The sequence below is a fragment of the Oryctolagus cuniculus genome, chromosome 4 (genome assembly GCF_051225735.1).
Source record: "Oryctolagus cuniculus isolate XC-2025 breed Fujian yellow rabbit chromosome 4, ASM5122573v1, whole genome shotgun sequence".
NCBI lineage: Eukaryota > Metazoa > Chordata > Mammalia > Lagomorpha > Leporidae > Oryctolagus > Oryctolagus cuniculus.
The window spans coordinates 143604273-143626439 of record NC_142870.1 but is presented as its reverse complement, the minus strand read 5'-3'; the positions used below and the strand labels follow the sequence as shown (position 1 = coordinate 143626439).

Sequence of the window (22167 nt, the reverse complement as noted above, 5' to 3'; positions counted from 1 at the left end):
CCCCTACTGATGGCTAACTCACCCAACACCCGTTCTCACTGCCTCCTCCTTTGCCTCGCTCCCCTCTACACACTAAAAAGCTAAGGATCCGCCTTCCCAGCCTTTCTTGAGGCTACAGACAACCACGTGACAGAGCTTTGGTGGATAATACACACCAGCAGAAGTCTTGGAAGGGGCTTTTTCATCAGCTTCTTGCACCAAATATGGTGGCTGTGACAGCCACCTGGCAACTGTGAGGCTGATGCAGGAAACAAAGATCCATGCTCTAAGCAGGGTAGAAAGGAAACAGTCTGGGCAGGCGTCGTGGTGCAGTGGGTTAAGCCGCCACTGGGGAAGTCCCCATCAGAGTGTGAGATTGAGACCCAGCTACTCTGCTTTGCATCCAGCTTTCTGCCAGTGCAGCCTGGGAAGCAGCCAGTGATCGTCCAACTGCTTGGGCACCTGCACCCAAGTGGGAGACCTGGAGGAGGCCCCTGGCTCCTGGCTTCAGCCTGGCTCAGCCCTGGCCGTTGTGGCCACTTGGGGAGTGAACCTGTGGACCTGTGGATGAAAGATATATCTCTCTCTCTCTCTCTCTCTCTCTCCCCCTCCCTCCCTCCCTCTCCCTCTCCCTCTCTCTCTCTCCCCCTCTCTCTTTGCCTTTCAAATAAATAAAATAAAATTTTCAAACACTATTAAAAAAAAACAGGAAAACCGTCTGGTTTGCCAACAGCATCATTTTTTTTTGGCTAACTATGCTGTACAACTATCACCTCCTTAATGTTACGATAAAAATAAACCCTATTAACCTACTTCTATGACCTTGACCAATGGGCTCCTCGTGGAAACACATGCAAATGAGAGGAAACCTGGAGCCTGGGGCCGAGACCACAGCAGAGAGGAGCTAAGGGGGGGGGGGGGCCGCAGGGGAGCTGGGAGAGATGTCGGCTGGCAAGGCGGGGCTGGGACAGCAGGACACAGCCAGCCATGGGCACGGAGCAGGTGCTCCACCAGGGACTCTGTGGAGGCCGGTCCCAGAGACTGTGATGTCATAACCATGGTAAAGACCCGAGGCCCCAAGAGGGGCCCCCAAGGGGAAAAACGCAGCTTTTCCACAGAGCCAGGGCTCCCAGAGCTGAGCCGGGCAGAGAATGATGGGCCATGGGTGCAGAGCCCCAGGGGCTGGTTGCAGGACAGAGGGGGGCAGCGAGCAGGCACCTTGGGTCCACCAGCATCGCTGACAAGCCCACCCTCAGAGGCTATGCACTGATGGTTCAGAAACCATGTCTGATCAGAGTGTTCATTGTTAAATAAACAACAGGAGTCACTGTGCACCAGCTCCCCATGCAGGACCTCCGTCCTCAAAGAGATGGATTATGAGAGTTAACAGTAAAACTTGCTCTCAAGGATTTATATAGTTTTAGTGTATTAAGGGGAAGACATTCTTATGTCTCATAAGTTTCAGTTATGCCTAAGCGGGCAACTCCATCGCCTGCCTTCTTAGGTGTTTCCTTAATTAACGATAAAACTTGTTCCCAGGGATTTATTTTCTTTCGATGTATTAAGTAGAGGATATTCTTATGTCTCATGAGTTATAGTCACGTCTGCTTGCAAAAGGTGTATCATTCTTGGGTGCTTCTTTAAAGTTAATTAAGTTTTAAGAAAAAAAGTGAAATTAACTTCGAGATGCAATGACTTTGAACAGCCCTTGTCTCGACTGTTGAGGACGGCTTTTTGAGTTTTTTTGGTGCAAACTGTTGAACTCTTTCCTTAGTAGAGAGTTGGTCTTCTGAATATTAAGTTAACTGAAAATGGATCTTGGTGGAGAATGGGACTGGGAATGGGAGAAGGAGGGGGAGGTGGGGTGAGAGAGTGGGTGGGAGGGCGGGCGTGGTGGGAAGAATCACTGTATTCCTAAAGGTGTACTTATGAAATGCATGAAGTCTGTATTCCTTAAATAAAAGGTTTCTTTGGGAAAAGAAATCAGAAAAGCAACAAAACCACGTTTGCGAGCACAAGCTCCACACTCCGCCGGCCTGGCTGTAGTTGGGTCTCACGCCTGTCGCTTGCGCGCTGCCCTGCGCAGACTAAGCAGGCACTCGACTTCACCAGCCAAGGGCGGTGACGAGGCTCACGGGAGGTAGCATGCAGAGCGCCACCCAGTGGCGGGCATCATGCACGGCTTCTGATGTCTGAGACCCCATCTCCCAGCAGCCCCTAAGAAGGACCCAGCGTGTTCAGCCTGGGGCAGCCAACAGCAGCCTCAGTACAGCACTTCCCGCACGCTGCAGGCCTCTCCCCTACCCTCCAGGAGCCTAAGGACATCAGCCCTGCGGCGCACTGCAGAATCCAAGAAGCAGCCTGGAAAGCCCAGGGAGAGGCAGACCCACCTTCTCCTCCTGAGAGGCGATGAGGCGGGCTTGTTTCTGCAGCTGGGCGCGGAGCGCGCTGATCTGGCGCTGGGACTGGGCCGCCGCCTTCCTCTGGTCCTGAGTGAGGGTGGCCTGGAGCCTCTCGTTCTCCTCCTTCAGCTGGGGGGCAAGGAAGGCCGCTCAGAAAATGTGGGCAGGGCCCTCCGAGTGCCCCGTCTGCAGCGCCTGCCCTACAGGCAAACGCTGGCGCGCGCGCGGGGGGGGGGGGGGGGGGGGGGTCACCGGAAGCAAAGGATCTCCAATTCTGGCTTTCTAACAAGACATTTTCAAGTTGTGCTGAGAAGAATGGAACAAAGACCCCTAAGATGGGAGAGCAAGGGTTATCTGTCAGGTACGGCCCCCTGAGGGTCCTTCAGGTAAACAGAGCATTTGAAAACTACCAAATATGGGCCGGCACTGTGGTGTGGTAGGTTAAGCTTCCGCCTGCAGTACCAGCATCCCATATGGGCACCGGTTCTAGTCCCGGTTGCTCCTCTTCCGATCCAGCTCTCTGCTGTGGCCTGGGAAGGCAGTAGAAGATGGCCCAAGTGTTTGGGCCCCTGCACCTGCGTGGGAGACCCAGAAGAGGCTCCTGGCTCCTGGCTTCGGATTGGCTCAGCTCTGGCTGTTGCAGACATTTGGGGAGTGAATCAGTGGATAGAAGACCTCTCTCTCTCTCTGTCTCTACCTCTCATTGTCTGTGACTCTACCTCTCAAATAAATAAAATCTTAAAAAAAAATACCAAATAGAGGCGGGCTTTGTGGGCCAGTGGGTTAAGCTGTAGCTTGGGACCCCCTCACCCCATATTGGAGTGCCCAGGGTTCAAGTCCTGACTCACTTTGGGAGGCACTTTGGGAGGCACAGAGTGATAGCCCAGGTAGGTGGGTTCCTGTCACCCATAAGGGAGGCCTGGATGGAGTTTCAGCCTCCTGGCTTTGGACTGGCACTGCATTTGGGGAGTGAACCAGCAGATGGAAGATTGATCTCTCTCTCTCTCTCTCTCTCTGCCTTTCAAATAAATTTTTCCAATCATCAAATGATGATTTTTGAATGTTTATAGGTAAGAACAAAAGGTGAAGAAAATGTGGTAACATGTACCTCTGATATAAAAACATAGATAAAATAAGACTACTTAGTTATATTTACATAAAGAAATTCTCTATGAATTTCTTTACACAAGAACACGGTAAAAGTTACCACCTGTGGGTAGGTGTTGGGACAGGTAGATGAGCACAGGTGTGTATGAGATTTCAGTCAATGTACTTGAATATGCATGCTTTCTGCTTTGGGGATAAATCTGAATGTACTTCTCACTTGAAAAATGGAGTGAGGAGCATCTGTCCTGGGCCAGCCCCACCTAAGCCTTTGCAACCAATGAGCTTTCCCAGCACAGAACCTGGGGCTCTTATCAATGAGCTGCCTATCCCCTGGCACTTCCACAGTGTTCTGTGCCCCGAGGCCGTGGGACTGCCCCAGAACCCTCCGTGAGGTCCTCTCTGGGGAGGGGGGCGTGTCACAGAGCACAAACACAAAATACCCAGGCGATTCATCTGAGACTCCCAGCCCAGCCCTCCCCCAATCCCCCCGCGGGGGGGGGGGGGGGGTGGCCGCCAAAGGGTCACCGTATCACCGCAGAAAAAGACCAGAGAACAAAGGTGGAGTGAGGTTCAGGAGGGAACCCCCTGGCCAGGCAGCTGGCTCCTGTGTATTAGCCCAACATAACTGCCAAGCAGCTCTGGGGTGGGGGTGGTGGGGAGCCAAGGCAGGGACTGCTGAGCCACAAGACGCGTCCTGGAAGCCACGCCCCCTCCCCGACCCCTAGACTGCACGGCGCCCACTACCTCTCTCTTCTCAACCGTGTGCTGCTCACGCAGGGTCTTCATTTTTCTCTTCCACTCTGTTCTCTGAAAAAGATTCAAAGGTTATCAAGCGTATCTTCTCAAAGCATATCACAAAGCTACAGGAATTAAAAGGTACTGGCTTATGGTGCTGGAACCAAACACAGAGCCTGGCCAAGGTCAAGGATGGACAATAATGGGGGGGGGGGGGCTGTTTGAACAGAACAGCTTCTGTCCAGTGACTGCTGGCTGCTCTTCCTTGCTGCAAGGTTATCAGTGCCTCAAACCAGCATATAACCGGACCGCAATGAAATTCCTCCAGTAGTGGCCGGAGCCACCCCCTACCGGCCCACAGGCGCTATATACACAAGTCTTCCCAACCCCACTTGGTGACCTCACGTAGATCACAGGACGCCGGCCACGGCGGGAGGATTTACACCATGGGAACGGCAAATGCTGCAGGTCACAGCTCTTTCACTTCCAGAGAGAGCCGGCTGCTAACCATTTACCATTGCGCTCAGACCCTTCCCAACTATCCTCAGGTGCAAGCAACTGTCACACTAAGAGCTGCTTGCAACTGGGTTAGACTCGTAACAGAGGGCGGAAGGGTCAAAGCAGCCCCACAGAGGGATGGATTCTGAAAATGACCCAGGCAAATCCACACTGCATACATCCTACCAGCCTCACCTGCGGACCCTGTTCTATGCTTTGCTTTCGAGTACCAGCAGAAGATCTGAAAATACACAACTCTGATGTCTTTCGACTTCCCTAAATCCAGAGCCAAAATGAGAGGCCCTGCGGGAAGAGAGCCGTTCCTGGCTGGCCTGGGGAAGGCAGGCACGGAGCCGCGCTCACCTGAGTTTCCATCTTCTCTCTCAGGGCCTGCAGCTCCTGCGCTTGCCGGAGTCGCTCCTCTGACTCCTCATCCCGCAGCGATCCAAGGTTGGACTGAGTCACGCTGTGACACTGCAGTGCCTGAAGTTTCTGGAAAGGCCAGGGGGCAGCCTTATTTAGATGAAGATCCAATCACGACGTGTTCGTGTAGCCTACCCCAGCAGCCGTTCAGAAGGACATGCCGGGCTCATCCTCACTAATGCCTACGGGCCTGCAAACAGCCACACACAGCACCGCCTGTCCCAAGAGTGCTCCTGAGGGCCCCGCCCTGGCACAGAAGCAAGTTCCCGTGGAAGAACAGGATGCAAGAGCACCATCGCAATTTCACTTAAATCCTGTGGCCCGCAAAGCCTCGAGCTCGCCTGACTGCAGCCCGGTTTCCTCCTCATTCTGGAAGTTGAAGACTAAACTAGACACTCAGAGGCAACGGGAGAGTCTCAGGCACCCACACCACTCCCTGGGGACTCCCGCACCTCTCCCCACCAAATCTCATGGCTACTGGCTTTACTCAGCTCGCAGCCAAAGTCACCCAAGCCCGACTCTTGACCTGCAGGGAAAGCCACGGAGAACTGGATCAAAGAAAGACACCTTTCCACATCCCAGTGGTTACGCCGCTGTCATAGAAACAAAACCAGCGCATGTCCATCTCCACGGCTGTATTCAACCCTGAGCCTGGTGGACGGGTTAAGGAACTGGAAGCCCTGAGTTTAACTTGGAACCAGTCTTGCTAACTCCTCTCATCTGTCGCTTCAGCCACACTGGGTCCAAACGTTAACCATTTCTCAACTTGGGTATTTTAGTGGTGTCGAATGCTTTGCTTTTTTCTTTAAGATTGATTCATTTATTTAAAAGAGCTACAGAGAGAGAGACAGACAGAGATCTTCTATTCACCAGGTACCTCTTCTAGCGTAGAGTTCTGGTTGGCGACACTTTGAACTTCATCCCAGAATAGTTTTTTCAACTTATCTAGTTCCCCATAAAACTTGGTCTGCTCTTTCTCTTTCCATTCGTCAAATTCTTTCTTAGCTTCAATTTCTCTCTGGCGAGTAAGCTCTGCTTCCTACAAAAAGAAGAAGAAGAAGAAGAAGGAGGAGGAGGAGGAGGAGGAGGAGGAGGAGGAGGAGGAGGAGGAGAAGGAGTAGGAGAAGGAGAAGAAGAAGAAGAAGAAGAAGAAGAAGAAGAAGAAGAAGAAGAAGAAGAAGAAGAAAGAACAACACACTAATCACAAATTCCACGTGTTAGCAAATATTTGCTGAAAGCCTGCCAGGCCCCCTGCTTATATGCACGTCACTACAGAAACCCAAAGAACACTCAGCCCACAGCCCCACTGTTTGGACTTGGAAGAGGCTAGTCCAAGACAGCCTTAACTAGACCACAGGCCCTCCGGAGGTCTGAGTCACGTCTTCTCCCCTCTTCCCAGTCCTCACGGTGCTGGCATAGTAGGTACTCAATGAACACATGCTAAGGGCAGGAGTGATCAATGAGTAAAAAAAAAAAAAAAAAAAAAAATGGAATAAGCGGGGCAAGTTTATTTATTTTCATTCTCCACATACAGTCAGGAACCCCACAACCACATTTCAGTCAACCACAGACTATATATATATATATATATGCTGGTTCCATAAGATTATAGCAGAGGGGCCAATGCTGTGACGTAGCAGGTTAACCCTCCGCCTGTGGTGCCAGCATCCCATATGGGGCATCAGTTCAAGTCCCAGCTGCTCCACTTCCAATCTAGATCCCTGCTGATGGCCTGGGAAAGCACCAAAAGACGACCCAAGTGCTTGGGCCCTTGCACCCATGTGGGAGACCTGGAAGAAGCTCCAGGCCCCTGGCTTTGGATCGGCCAGCTCCAGCCGTTGCGGCCTTTTGGGGAGTGAACCAGCGGATGGAAGACCTCTCTCTCTGTCTCTCCCTCTCACTGTCTGTAACTCTGCCTCTCAATAAATAAATATTTAAAAAAAATGATTATAGCAAAGCTGAAAATTCCTCACGCCTGGTGACATCACAGCCATCCTAACATGCTAACGCCATGCGTTCCTCACATGTTTCTGGTGACAGGGGCGTACAAAAACCTACTGAGCTGCCAGTTATACAAAAGCATAGGAGATTCAGTTACGTACAGAACATCAGAACTGGTAATATGCTACTGGTTATGCGTTCACTGTACTTTCATGGTTCTTTCCCTTATTTCATAAGTTGACCCTCCAATCGCATTGTGTGTCACAGCAGCCACAGACTCAAACATGTCCTCTTCACCGCGCCTCAATTCCATCAGAGCCCACCGGCATGGCTGACCGGCCCCACCGAGGTTTGTGCGAGGACTCCCCGTGTGGTCTGCACGAGGAGAACGCTGCCCAGCGACGCGTCCTCGGCGTGTCTGCCGTCGGTACACGACACAGGACACTTCCTCTGGGCCCGGTTCTGGAGCTTTTCAGTCTTTGCCCTCACAAAGCTACTGTTGGTGCCGTAGAAACTGAGGCTCAAATGCCCTCAGCGGATGCTGAGCTCCGTGGGAAGCTGCAATTCTCTGCTACACTTTTGGCCACAGGGGTCTGGCAAAGTAATTCGAATTTGCCTTCCAGACCACCTGAAGTCACTTGTATTGTCCAGGAAGGGGCTATCCTCGCCCTGACGGCTCTAGAGAGCCTAGTGGGACTTTGGTCCCGTGGCAGTCCTGGGCATCTGCGTCCCCTGAGTGGCCCCTGCCACACCCACCTGGAGCTGCCGCTGCCTCTCGGCCTCCCTCTGGGCTTCCAGCTCCCCTTGGGTCCACTTCAGCTTGGCTCGCAGCTCCTCTAACACCTCCTCCACCGGCTCCTCCTGCTTCTGCTTTCCTGTGGAGTCCACGCAAAGAAAAGGCGGCCAGGGCTAAGTCCCAAAGTCAGCGGCGCTTGTTACCTCTGCAAGGCTCGGCTCTGTCTGAAATCAGCTTTGCCACCATGTCATTGACTCGGGGCACAGGACACAATGTCCCGTGACCTTTGGAGTCCCCAGACGGCAAAATGCAGCCACCAACAGCCGTCCTCCCTCAGGGTTGCCATGGGGCTGAAAGTGAGCACACAGAGCTTCGCACAGCACCTGGCACAACTCAGTGAAGGAGAATGATTACTGCCTTGTCACTTAAAATAGCTGGTGTGCCAGTCCTGACATGCAGCAATGTAAATGCACAATTACTGCAGCAGGGACAGACCGCTGGCACAGCCAGGGGAATGCCTGCATACCGTACTGGAACAGCTGGGTGAGTTCAAGTCCCAGCTCCGCTTCCAACTCCAGCTTCCTGCTAACATGCACACTGGGAGGCAGGGGTGATGGCTCGAGTAACAGGATCCCTGCCACCCATATGGGAGACCTGGATTGAGTTCCCAGCCTCTGGTTTCAGCCTGGCCCAATCCCAGTTGTTGCAGGCATTTGGGAAGTGAACCACTGCCTTTCAAATAAAAGTTGAAAATATTTCAAAAATTGAAAACATAAAAAAAATTTAAAGAATTACTCGAATAACATAAACAGGATACCAATTAACGCATATACACTGGTCATTAACACCAAGAACTCTCACCTCCTGCCGTGCCTGTGTGCCTGCGCTGCATGTGGCCTCGGAGGAAGGTGGCGTTCATGAACGTCTTGTCACACAGGTGGCACTGCAGAGAAGGGACACGGTAAGGAATGAGGGTAAGTCAGCCAGGGACTGTATCAAAGCTCCCACTCCCCAGGGACCCCTGCGCTGCTCCGGGAAGGCAGAATGAGATTCACTGAGCAAGGTGGTGCCCGTGAGAATCGCCTGAGCAGCTCCCAAATCCTATGAGAGCCCTGGCTGCTGGGAACACTGACTGTGTATTGGATGACACAAAGGAACTGCTGATTGTCCAGTGTGAGGACAATACTCTGTTTACGGGAGGGATCCTTGCTTGCAGACACAAATTGAACTATGTACTGACAAAATCTCACAACTAATGTGCTTCTGGATGATCCAGGAAGGGGCCCGGTGCTGTGGCATAGCAGGTAAAGCTGCCACCTGCAGTGCCGGCATCCCATATGGGCGCCGGTTCCTGTCCCAGCTGCTCCACTTCCAATCCAGCTCTCTGCTGATGGCCCGAAAAAGCAGCAGAGGATGGACCAAGGGCTTGGCTCCTGCACCCAAATGGGAAACCCAGAAGAAGCTCCTGGCTCCTGGTTTCAGACCAGCCCAGTTCCAGCTGTTGCAGACATTTGGGGAGTGAACCAGTGGATGGAAGATCTTTCTCCTTCTCTCTCTCCATATCTCTCTCTCAACTCTGCCTTTCAAATAAGTAAATAAATCTTAAAAAAAAAAAAAAGAGGTGATCCAGGAGGTGAGAGAAGGCGGGCAGGGGTCAGGCAACACAGCACTGGCTACGAGGGGGTAACTGTTGAGCTGGGTGGCATGTGCATGCAGATGAAGGGTCCGTGTATTATTCTCTCTACTTTTACATATGTCTGATAGTTTCCATAACAAAAAGTTTCTTTAAAAAAAATGCCAGTGTCTAGGTCTGCCTCCACCCCCAGGGCTGAGAACCACCAGAGGCAGAGATAGCAAATGAACAGCACTGGGAATTCCACTTCCCTCTCTGACGGCACCGCAGATACTGCCAATCCATCACATCAACAGACTTCAGGATTCTCAGCACAGCTCTGCACGACGCCGTTTCGACTCCATCACGGGGAGACAGCAGATTATGTGTGATCGTTGCACAAAAGCAAATGTGCCAACACGTGCCAACTGTCCCCCACCCCCTCCCCCTTTCTTCCTCCGAAATAGAAACCCTGACATTAGCTAGTAAGGGACAAGCGAGAATAAACCGTGTATGCCCTAACCCTCCCCTCCGCCACTCTGCCACCGTGTGCAACCCGTGACTAAATTCCTGCCTGTGCCAAGGAAGTAGAGAGGTAGATGCAGTTTCCGGGAGGTGTTGTTAAAGAAAGAGCCGTGGCCGGCGCCGCGGCTCACTAGGCTAATCCTCCGCCTAGCGGCGCCGGCACACCGGGTTCTAGTCCCGGTTGGGGCGCCGGATTCTGTCCCGGTTGCCCCTCTTCCAGGCCAGCTCTCTGCTGTGGCCAGGGAGTGCAGTGGAGGATGGCCCAGGTGCTTGGGCCCTGCACCCCATGGGAGACCAGGAAAAGCACCTGGCTCCTGGCTCCTGCCATCGGATCAGCGCGGTGTGCCGGCCGCAGCGCGCCGGCCGCGGCGGCCATTGGAGGGTGAACCAACAGCAAAGGAAGACCTTTCTCTCTGTCTCTCTCTCTCACTGTCCACTCTGCCTGTCAAAAAATAAAAAAATAAATAAAAAAAATAAAAAAAAAGAAAGAGCCGTGCCATTCTCCACCCCCTCCTTTTCTGCTCCGTGGAACAGTGGAGCTTAGAGCTGAGCCACGGTGGCTTCAGCCTGCCCCCGGCTCCATGGTGGAACATGTGGCCAAGAGCACAGCCCAGCAGAACCCTGCTTTCCTGGGGGCCCCTGCAAGGGGTTCAAGGATGGGCATGTGATTCAAATACAGGTGGCACGGCGATATACAAGCTGGACAGCTGGCACCACGGTAGGCCCTCTTTCACGCCAGCCTTGACCCGGGGAAAATGGGAAACTGGCACTAGAGCGGCCCAGCGTGCGACCACCTGGATGGAATCCTTATGAGAGCAGAATCCACACATAGGAAGAGGCTCAAGAGCCATCGAGAGAGAGTAGATCCCGCTGCCAGTATCCGGCTCCTGGGGCGAGCTAGACCTGAGTCACTCCACATCACTGGACTCGGCAGACACGTTCACCAATAAATCCCTTACTGGCCCTCGTAAGGTTAGGCTGCTATCTTGTCATAAATAGGACATCAGTTACCATTTTATTAATCAACATTTTATCGCAATGGTGCCTTCTGTCCCATCATGATACTGTGATATAATAAGAATATATATTCATTCTTCTCTCCTAGCTCCTGGCACAGAGCTTCTAAAACCCTTATAATTTCCCCAGCTTTGGGGGTGATGGGAACATCTTCTGTAATCACATTTGGTCTGCGTCTCCAATTCCTACCACAGGGGCTTAGGAGACCCTTGGAATCTCTAGGCCCATAAGAGTGGCATCTGTATGCTAATGAGGTGCCTGGTGGCTAGGGATCCCAATGGCTTCTAAATGGGGGCTGGTCACCAAGAAGACCCAGGCATGATTAGAAGGTTGGCACTTTCAGCCCCATTTGTACCCCCAGAGAGAGGAGAGGGGCTAAATGTTGGCTTAGTCATCAACGGTCAATGATTCAATCAATCGCACCTGCATGGTGACAGCACCACGCAAAATCCAGCCATGGGATGCACGGAACCCCCAGGCTGGGGCCACATGCAGGTGCTGGAAGGTGGCGTACCTGGAGAAGGCACAAAACCTCCAAGCGGCCGGCGCCGCGGCTCACTAGGCTAATCCTCCGCCTTGCGGTGCCGGCACACCGGGTTCTAGTCCCGGTCAGGGCGCCGGATTCTGTCCCGGTTGCCCCTCTTCCAGGCCAGCTCTCTGCTATGGCCAGGGAGTGCAGTGGAGGATGGCCCAAGTGCTTGGGCCCTGCACCCCATGGGAGACCAGGAAAGGCACCTGGCTCCTGGCTCCTGCCATCGGATCAGCGCGGTGCGCCGGCCGCAGCGCGCCAGCCGCGGCGGCCATTGGAGGGTGAACCAACGGCAAAGGAAGACCTTTCTCTCTGTCTCTCTCTCTCACTGTCCACTCTGCCTGTCAAAAAAAAAAAAAAAAAAAAAAAAAACACCTCCAAGCCCTCTCCCCACGCCTTGCCCCGTGCACCTCTCTCTGGCGAGTGTTCTGAGTTGTAGCCTTTAGAATAAATCAATACCCGTTCTTTGAGCCGTTCTATCAAATTACTGAAAATGAAGACAAGGCTATTGGCCGAAAGTACAGGGGTCTAACTCGCACCTGAAGTGGGGTCAGCTTTGTGAGAGTGAGCCCTGAACCTGTGGGGTCTGACACTAATTCCAGGGAGATAATGTCAGAATTGAATTGAACTCAAGGACACCCAGGTCGGGGCTGGCACTGTGGTACAGCGGGTAAAGCCGCAGCCTACAGTGCCAGCATCCCATATGGGCACCAGTTCAAGCCCCAGCTGCTCCACTTCCAATCCGGCTCTCTGCCATGGCCTGGGAAAGCAGCAGAAGATGGCCCAAGTCCTTGGGCTCCTGCACCCACATGGGAGACCCAGAAGAAGCTCAGGGCTCCTGGCTTCAGATCAGCCCAACTCCAGCCATTGTAGCCACCTGGAGAGTGAAGCATGGGATGGAGGACCTCTCTCTCTCTCTCTCTCTCTCTCTCTCTCTCTCTCCCTCTCTCTCTGCCTCTGCCTCTGCCTCTCTGTAACTCTGAATTTCAAATAAATAAAATAAATCTTAAAAAAAAAAAAAAAGACACCCAGGGTTGCTGCAGAGTTGGCTGGTGTAGGGGAGAAAAAACCTGCGCGCTGGGTGTCAGACATGTGAGTGGAAACAGATTACCTATCCATCCTCAAACTATGAATTTCTTCAAAACCTTAACCATCATAACTGGTGATTACACCTTCAGAGCCTTGACACCAAGACAAATTTTTAAAGGGTAAACATCTCTCCCTAACCAAGGCTCTTCATGAAGACAGACTCCAATGTTCAAATGCTGTTGGAGGGGCCGGCACCGTGGCTCACTAGGCTAATCCTCCACCTGCGGCGCCGGCATCCCATATGGGCACCGGGTTCTAGTCCTGGTTGCTCCTCTTCCAGTCCATCTCTCTGCTCTGGCCCAGGAGGGCAGTAGAGGATGGCCCAAGTGCTTGGGCCCCTGCAGTGGCATGGGAGACCAGGAGGAAGCACCTGGCTCCTGGCTTCGGATCAGCGCAGTTCCAGCTGTGGCGGCCATTTGGGGAGTGAACCAACAAAAGGAAGACCTTTCTCTCTGTCTGTCTCTCTCACTATCTATAACTCTACCTGTCAAATAAATTAAAAAAAAAAATAAACTAAAATTTAAAAAAATGCTGTTTGAGTTCATGAACTGTCACTTGGTTGAATAAGAGAGTCACTCTTCCAAAACAGCCTGGCCCCACCAATCTTGCCACACACTGACTTCACACCTGCACACCCCTTTATACACCACACTGCCTACACACACACACACACACACACGCCCTCTACAGATCCGCACGTGTGCACATTGCACCCTCGCTGAGTGCACACTCCCCTACACACATAAACAGCCTTTGTTCATCCACACGTCAACGCTCACACACACACCCTCCGTAAGCACACTTTCACACACATACACGCCATTTGCTCTCACACACCATAAACACATCTTCTATGCAAACCACCACAAACAAGTCACACGCAAGCATACATCACACTGCACGTGCTCTGCCTGTGCACATACATCCTACTCAGTGTACCTTCCAAGCATTCACACACACACATTCACATCATCCATTAATACACACCATCCTCCATACACTCACACACTCGATACACACCTGCTACGTAAACACTCACTTCACATACACACACCCTACAAGGATGCACCTCCCGCAGTGTAATGCACACACGTACATATACAGAACTTGATGAGGCATCCGCAGACTCTCTGGCCATGAGCAGCATGCCTAAAATCTGCTGCTAACTACGGAGAATGGCCGGGGGCAGCACCACCCGGGTGGCTCCCAGCAGCACCATGCAGAGCATCCTCACCGTGTGGTAGCTGTGGGCACCTGTTTGCATGAGCAGCTGTTGCAGCGCGCTGATCATCTTGCGGCGCCGGCGGCTCTCCTCCCGCACGCCCTTGAGCTCATCGGCCTGTCGGCCCAGCTCTTGCTGGCCACGCTGCTGCTGGCCCAGGCTGGCCTGCAGCCGCGCCTCCAGCTGGGCAACGCTGGTGCTCAGGCAATCCTGGCAGTGCAGCAGGTACTCGATGATGAGCTGCGCCAGGCGCAGCACCTTCAGCAGCGCCGGGTCCACCGGCTGCCCGCAGCGGCTGCAGGTCTCCCGATCCAAGTTGCAGAAGGTGACCCCGGTGATGTTCTCCTGCAGAGTGGCCACGTCCAGCTCCCGGGCCACGCGGTCCACGTCCAGGGCGCTAATGCGCCTCCAGTCTATGCTTTCGCGGCGAGGCTGGAACTTGAAGGTAGGCAGTGTGTAAGCCCCAAAGAGGGGGCCGGTAAGGCCCTCAGTCGTGGGAAGCGGTGTCTGCATGGGCGGAGGAAGCCCCGGGCTCACCACTGGGGTAGGGTGCCACCAAGGCCAGGGTAGCAAGCCAAAGAGCTGAGAGAGGGCCTAGAAAATAAGCAGAGAGTCCGTGTTAGGGAAGGTGTGTGTGGCAGGTACCACGCACCTGGTTGCAAGAGCCTAAGTGAGCCAGGATGAGGTGTCTGAGCAGCAGCTACGGTGTATGTGGTCCTCAGTGGACCAACCCTCCATGCCCACCTCCGCTGCAAGAGTGCCTGGCAGAGGGGCGGAGAGGGGAGCCGATGTAGGAGTGGATCCTTCTGCAACTCTACCTTTACCTCAAGAAAAAGCCCAACAACTTGCCCTGGGTGGTAGAGCCACATCATGTCCACCTGACGCACTCCTCCTCTGTAATCACAGAATTGCAATGGAACAGGGTGGACTACATTTCCCAGCCTCCCCAGCAGGTATGATCACATGACCAGGTTCTCGCCAATGGGCTGTGAGTGAAATGTCTACCTTCCAGGAGGGGCTTACCTGGGGAAGCCTCTGCACAGATGGTGCTCAAACCATGCTGGGCTTTCTTAAAAACCTAATGGGTTAGTAAGGAGAGCTCCCATTTGCCACCAAAAGACATATTCTGCTTCCACATTCGCGATGGTTATAGGAATTGTTCCCTCACTCTGAAGTGTAATTTGATCAATGGGAATTTTAAATGAACATTCTACTATCAAGAATTACAATTTCCCCTACATACAAACTCAAATGTGCAATAGTGCTTATGAAAAAACTCATCATTGTAGTGTTTTTAGCAAAATAAAGTGCAAGAACAAAAAGAGAAAGCAAAGTACAAAATACAAATAGGGGATACAGACAGTATCTCAACACACTGAATTTCTATGTGGCTACTGATAAGCATGAGGCAGGCTCCTTTGTACTGCCATAGGGGCACTGGTTCGAGTCCCAGCTGCTCCACTTCCAATCCAGCTCTCTGCCACGGCCTGGGAAAGCAGAAAATGGCCCAAGTACTTGGGCCCCTGCACCCATGTGGGAAACTCGAAAGAAGCTCCTGGCTCCTGGCTTTGGATCAGCACAGCACCAGCTGTTGCAGCCAATTGGAGAGTGAACCAATGGATGGAAGACCTCTCTCTCTCTCTGCCTCTCCTCTCTCTGTGTAACTCTTTCAAATAAATAAATAAATCTTTAAAAAAATTTTTTTCAAGACACATGAAGATACTTCCACAAGTTCATGAGCGATGGAATTAAAAGATAAGTTCATGTTGGTGCAAAAAAAAATATTGCAACCCATGCTTACAAGGGCCTTCTAAAAGTTCATGGAAAATGTGTATAATGAAAAACCTAGGCATGGGCTTCAAAATTTTCAACATCAAATAAACTTCCCTTTGATCCCATTTTTCCACAAACTTTTGAAGTATCCTCATAGGTACAGTGTAGACATACATATTCACACACATGTCCTTTCATTTATGTTTTGATGATGTCAACATAATCATATTTAGTAACAACTTATAAAAATTATGCGTGTGTGTGTCACAACAGAAAGGGTGCCCATGAAGGAAGAAATAGGAGTGCAAACCGGGGATATTTAAATAAGTAGACGTATGACATGTGGGTCAGAAACAGACAGATTGACAGGTCTTACACAGAACAATGAGGAAAATGACACACACACAAATGACTTGCATTTGCCATAATTACATAGACTATGGTTATTTATGAGTCATAGATAGGATCCCTTTACACATATTCTTCCCTAAGTACAGACTATTTCTGGAAAAACATACAAGAAGCTGTTAACCTAGCTACTGCCAGGAAGCAGAAATAGAGGTTGGAGGACTTGCTACTCTTTCTTTCTTTCTTTCTTTCGTTCTTTCGTTCTTTTTTTACTGTTTATCTCTAGCCTAGCACAATCCGCCATTCCATAATCTGCCATCTTGGAATCCTATTCCTGGGGGACCTGATTTTTCACTTGCCACCTCTGTGCACTCTTCAGAGTTCTTCCCATCATCATCTGCTACTTTTACTGTTTCGTTCAAGTTTAAAACATCATTCGTGCTCTCAAGGAACTGAGAATCTGACTTGGACAACGAGAGGTACAAGCTACCCTGTGTGGTCAAGTTCCTTCTAGATGCTGTGCGACTTTCAAGTCTCGTGAAGAAGAAACGCCTTGAGGATAGAATAAGGCTGGGTTGGCAAAGAAGGGAGGGGCTCGAGGAAAGAGCCCCCTCTCACCAAGTCGCTGTCCGCGCCCGTCAGAGTCCGTGATGGGCCACCGTCTGCCTAGCTCACAAGGTGCCGTGAGACCCGAAGGAGACGCACTCAGCAATCAGCCAGTGACAGCCTCTCAGTGAGACACAAACCGAAACGCAAGCCTCCAGACAGCGGCTCTCAACCCCACGTCCCAGTCCTGAAAACTGCTGTCCGGACAGGCTGAGCAGCTTGGCCCGGGAGTGAAACCAGAGTGCAGAGGAAGGACGCCCTCAGGCGCGCCTGGCTCCAACGCTCGGGGACTTCACTCACTCAGCATTTGTTCTTGGCGCTATTTCTCCCAGAACTTTGCTTTGATCACATTTTCTGCTACCTTGTCCCTCGAACCTCCAGTTCACTCCCTCGTTCCCCACCAGGACGCCCTGTTTATAGCATGCCTACTCAGACCCAGTCTGGTGCTAGGCACCAGGACTACTGGTGTGTGATAACCACACACTCGCTCCCCACTGTGGAGCTCAGCGTGGCTCCTTCTTGCCACAGTACCGAATGCAAACCCCTCAGCCTGGTCTTGAGACTTCCCATGGGATGCCACAGACTCCCCCTCTTCCAGTGTCAGCTCCAGCCTTCCCCACCACATACGTCAGAAACAAAACCACCACAACAGAAGCACCCCCACCCTGGTCGTGAGAAGCTCAGCACACAAGTATCAGGTTAAGAAGAAAGGAGCCGGGTGACATGACGCTCACCATGCTTAGCTCCAAGCTGCAGCGGTGTCACTGGAACCCCAGACACAACTGCTCACAACAAGCCGTGCCTGGGAGCAACAGCAGGTTACCAGGTAGGCTGTGGGCGTACAAGGGTAACAGGACACCTGCTTCCTGTCCACCCCCAGCTCGTGAGCTCACCTGAGAATGTCACTGTTTAACTATTTAAGCTTTGGCCTCAGGTGTCTGCCAACAGCCCACTTTCTATAATAAGGCCAAGAATTCTCTTGACCATCTCCTTACTTGCTTTTTTTTTTTTTTAAGATTTATGTATTTATCTGAAAGAGAGAGAGAGGTAGAGCCAGAGAGAGAAAGAGGTCTTCCATCCGCTGGTTCACTCCCCAAATGGCTGCAACGGCCAGAACTGAGCTTTCTCAGGCCATAGCAGAGAGCTGGATTGGAATTAGAGCAGCCAGGACTTGAACCAGCACCCATATGGGATGTCAGTGCTGCAGGCCAGGGCTTTAACCAGCTGTGCCACAGCGCCAGCACCCCTTCCTTACTTCCTTTTAAGGCAACTTCCAGTCTCTTCCTTGAACAGTGACTATTCTTTCAACTTTCCCCTAAGGCAGGGGTGCCAACACCTCCTTGAAATTCTGCTGTTCACTCACAATCCATTTCTCCCTGCACACCCTCGCAGGGGACAAGCCCACACAGCCACAGCTTCAGCTGCTGTAAGCCTCCGCTAGGCAGAGCCTCAGCCATTCCCAACCTTCTTTCCCCCGACCCTTCTGTTTCATGTGACCTGTAGACCCAATCCTGCTGTGCAGATCATACTGCAAACCCATCATCAACTGCAAACCCCAGATCCACCAGGACCAGGAAAGCCACATTACATGCATGTATGAGAGACACCACAGTATGAGCTTGATGACCAGTGGGAACGAGTTCCCCATCCTAGTGTTCAAGACACAACAAGGCGTGGTGCTCAAGGCATGCTCCCTACACCTGCGGTGTCAGCTCTCCCCAGGAACTTGTTAAGAGATGCAGATCCCAACCAAGATCTGCTACAGTAGGAAGTGTCAGGACAGCAGGTGTTGGAATTGTGGCCAGCTGGGAAGTGAACACCCTGTTTAAAACAGCAGCCACCAGGGGCCTGGCACTGTGGCGTAGCAGGTAAAGCCACCGTCTCCAGTGCCGGCATCCTATATGGGCGCCGGTTTGAGTCCTGGCTGCCCCACTTCTGATCCAGCTCTCTACTATGGCCTGGGAAAGCAGTAGAGGATGACCCAAGTCCTTGGGCCCCTACACCTGCGTGGGAGACCCAGAAGAAGCTCCCAGCTCCTGGCTTTGAATCAGCCCAGCTCTTGCCATTGAGGACATTTGGGGAGTGAACCAGTGGATGGAAGACCTCTCTCTCTCTCTCTCTCTCTCTCTCTCTGTCTTTCTCTCTGTGTGTGTCTCTCTCTCTGCCCCTGCCTCTCTGTAACTCTGCCTTTCAAATAAATAAATGGCGCAGTAGATTAATTCTCTGCCTGCAGTGCAGCATCCCATATGGGCACTGGTTCTAGTCCCAGATGCTCCTCTTCCAGTCCAGCTCTCTGCTGTGGCCCGGGAAGGCAGTGGAGGATGGCCCAAGTGCCATCTGCACCCGCATGGGAGACCAGGAGGAAGCACCTGGCTCCTGGCTTCAGATCAGCGCAGCTCCGGCCGTGGCGGTCATTTGGGGAGTGAACCAATGGAAGGAAGACCTTTCTCTCTGTCTCTCCCTCTCACTGTCTGCAACTCTACCTCTCAAATAAATAAATAAAATATAAAAAAAAAAACTGGCAGCCACCACTGGCCTTCAGCCATCTGGGACTGTGTTCCTGATGGGCTAATGCTAAGTTCACTGAGAATGGCATTCAGAGACTATGAACTGCTTCCAAACTACCTTTCCCGCTGCGTCTCCCATTTACCCTATTCCTTTCTGTCCACACTTGCATCCCTCTGGGCTGGTTATTTTGTGCTTTACAAAAAAAGTAGCTAATGAAATTCACAGAACAACTCCTTAAGGAGGCGCTGTTATTATCTGAGCCACAGAGATGTAAGGAAGTCCAGAGGCAAGATTCAAACCCAGGCAGCCTGGCTCCAGGCCGGGCTGTTAGCCACTGTTCTGTGCTGGCCTCTGTCACCTCCTCGGCTCCTGCCCAAGGTGGATGCACACTACAAAGCCCTGCTCACCGTGATTGCCACCATCAATCCCTTCTAGGCCCACAGTCAAACTTCCTTGCCCCTCCCCCCCGGCTCCGGAGCACCTGGCATACATTCTGTTGTATACAGACACGAAGCTCAGAGAAGCTAAGGGACCATTCCCAAGTCACTCGGCCATGTGGGTACTTAGAAAGCTTATTGGGGGTGGAAGCTGTGGCTTAGGAGGTTGCCACCGCTTGGGCTGCCATCACCTAGCAATGTGCCAGTTCAAGTTGCAACTACTCCACTTTCCACGAGTATATCCTAGGAGGGGGCAGACAATGGCTCAAGTGCTTGGGCCCTGACACACGGGGAAGGCTGTGCCCCATTCATGCATCTGTCCTACCAGCAATGATTCCTGAGCCCCATGACTGGCACCCGGAATTGATGGTGACCCAGGTAACATCATTAATGAAAATAGCTAGCGTTTCTAGAGCTCTACTGAGCTCCATGCTTTACATTCACGATCCCGCTTAACTCCCACTATGGCCCAATATACAGATGGAGAAACTGAGAGTGAACAAAGGGAAATGACTTCCCCACAATCACACACAGCTTCTAAATGGCAGTGTCTGGCTCCAAATCTATTCTCCAGGACAAACAGAAAAACACACAGAAAATGCCCTATGGAGTGGTCAGTGCCAGGACACAGGCTAGGCAAGGCTGCTGTGGGAGCACCAAGGAGGGGCCACAGTAGACAATCCTGCCTCTGTCCCCTCCTCTTCCCCTGCTGTGCAGCTTACCTGGGCTGAGACCAGGGCTTATCTGTATCTGTTGTACCCCAGTCCCTAGACTATCACCCAGAGCTGAAACTGCTACTGAACCGGGCAAAACTGTCAACACTTGAGAACATGTGCCTCAGGGCTGGCGCTGTGGCACAGCAACACTGGCATCCCATACAGGTGCTAGTTCGAGTCCTGGCTGTTCCACTTCTGATCTGGCTCCCCGCTAACGTGCCTGAAGAAGCAGCACAAGATGGCCCAAGTCCTTGGGCCCCTGCCACCCACATGGGAGATCCAGAAGAAGCTCCTGGCTCCTGGCTTTGGCCTGGCCCAGCCCTGGCGGTTGCAGCCATTTGGGAAGTGAATCAGCAGATAAAAAGATTCTCATTGCCTCTGCCTCTGCCTCTCCCTCTCTCTCTCCCCACCTCTCTCTGTAACTCTGCATTTCAAATAAATAATAATTCTTTAAAAAAATACCTGCCTCAAAATTCTATATTATTGAGCCCCTAAAGAAACAAGACTATGGACCACCAAATATTAGGAAAAGTGAAAGTGGAGCCAGGAGCCCTTCACTGGAACTCACTGGAAGGAAATGCATTCAGACAGTGGAACTCTGGGTTGGTCCCCTCTGTGTTCACAGAGTGGTTCCCACTGGCTCCTGCTGAGAGCTTAGAAACAGGAACCGTCACAGGTGGCTGAGGCACATCAGTGAGAGGCCCTGGCTCATGCTGACTGCGGCTCAGTGTCGTGGCCTGACCCTGACAAGCTCTTACCCCTCGGCGTTTGTCCTCTGTGCACACAGAGGATAGCAGCCCCACTCCCAGGTATGTAGAATTCTGACTTAGGGATCCGAGTTCATGAGGTTTTACTGCAGCTCAAATGTATCATTTCTGGAGCAGGCGTTGGGCTTAGCAACTTCAGTTGCCACTGGGGATGCCCGCATCCCATATCACAGTGCCTGCTTTGAGTTCCAGCTACTCAGCTTCCAGTGCAGCTTCCTGTTAATCCTGGGAGGCAGCAGATGATGGTGTCCCCAGTCCTGGAGTCCCTGCCATCCACATAGGAGACCCAGATTGAGGTCTAGGCTCCTGGCCCAGCCCTGGCTGGTGCTGCCATTTGAGGACTCAACCAATGCAGGTGGAAGAGCTCTCTGTCTCTCTGTGTTTCCACCCTGTCTCTCCACCTTTCAAATAGAATACAATAAATTTTTAAACAATTTAAGTATCCCTCCAGTCTTTCTCTAGAATGGTAAGAGTGCAATTCTCAGAAGTCTTGGTGTTCTTGCAGCAAAAGATGGAGCTGAACTGTGGGACAGTAGGAATCTGAAGATGCAGATGATATGACAGAAGCCGCTAGCATTCATCAATCTTTGTGCTAGGCACTACGCCAGCCCTCCAAAGTCCTGTTTCTAGCCCAAATACAGCCTTATAAGTAATTATGATTTGCCCCATTTGACAGATGCAGAAACAGGCTCAGAGATGCTAAGAGACCATCCCCAAGTCACTCAGCCATGTGGGTATTTAGAAAATTCATGGGGGTGGAAGCTGTGGCTTAGCAGGTCGCACCACTTGGGCTGCCCACGTCACCTAGCAGGGTGCCAGTTCGAGTTCCAACTACTTTGCTTTCCACTAGTGCATCCTGGGAAGCAGCAGATCATGGCTCAAGTGCTTGGGCCCTGATACCCAAGTGGAAGACCTGCATGGAGTTCTGAGTCCCTGGTTTTGGACTGGTCCCGCCCTATCTGAAGTGAGCATTTGGGGAGTGAATCAGCAGATGGAAGAACTCTGTGTGTGTGTGTGTGTGTGTGTGTATTTGTCTGTCACTTTGTCTTTCAAGTAGATGAGAGTAAATCAAATAAATTTTTTTTAAAAGTTTGTGGGAGGCCAGCGCCGCGGCTCAATAGGCTAACCCTCCACCTAGCGGCGCTGGCACACCAGGTTCTAGTCCCGGCCGGGGCACCGGATTCTTTCCTGGTTGCC

At 52.0% G+C, this 22167-nt stretch overlaps 2 protein-coding genes across 6 annotated transcripts in view; one reads left to right on the top strand and one right to left on the bottom strand.

Annotated features, from left to right (window-relative positions):
- ARMC8 (armadillo repeat containing 8) overlaps positions 1–22167 on the top strand; it is an 862269-nt gene that overhangs the window by 667830 nt on the left and 172272 nt on the right. The window lies entirely within an intron of this gene.
- The window catches only part of DZIP1L (DAZ interacting zinc finger protein 1 like), a 38751-nt gene that overhangs the window by 15559 nt on the left and 1025 nt on the right, over positions 1–22167 (bottom strand). For 3 of the 5 annotated variants that reach the window (XM_089332195.1, XM_089332196.1, XM_089332198.1), the window contains exons 2-8: positions 13828–14409; positions 8683–8764; positions 7842–7960; positions 6022–6183; positions 5085–5213; positions 4233–4295; positions 2370–2510 (exon numbers count right to left, since the gene is read on the bottom strand). In XM_089332195.1, the coding sequence (XP_089188321.1) occupies positions 2370–2510; positions 4233–4295; positions 5085–5213; positions 6022–6183; positions 7842–7960; positions 8683–8764; positions 13828–14328 (1197 nt within the window). In that variant the 5' untranslated portion in view covers positions 14329–14409. Of the gene's footprint in view, positions 1–2046; positions 2197–2369; positions 2511–4232; positions 4296–5084; positions 5214–6021; positions 6184–7841; positions 7961–8682; positions 8765–13827; positions 14410–22167 lie in introns of those variants that run through there. The other 2 variants (XM_089332199.1, XM_089332197.1) reach the window with 2 other exon arrangements.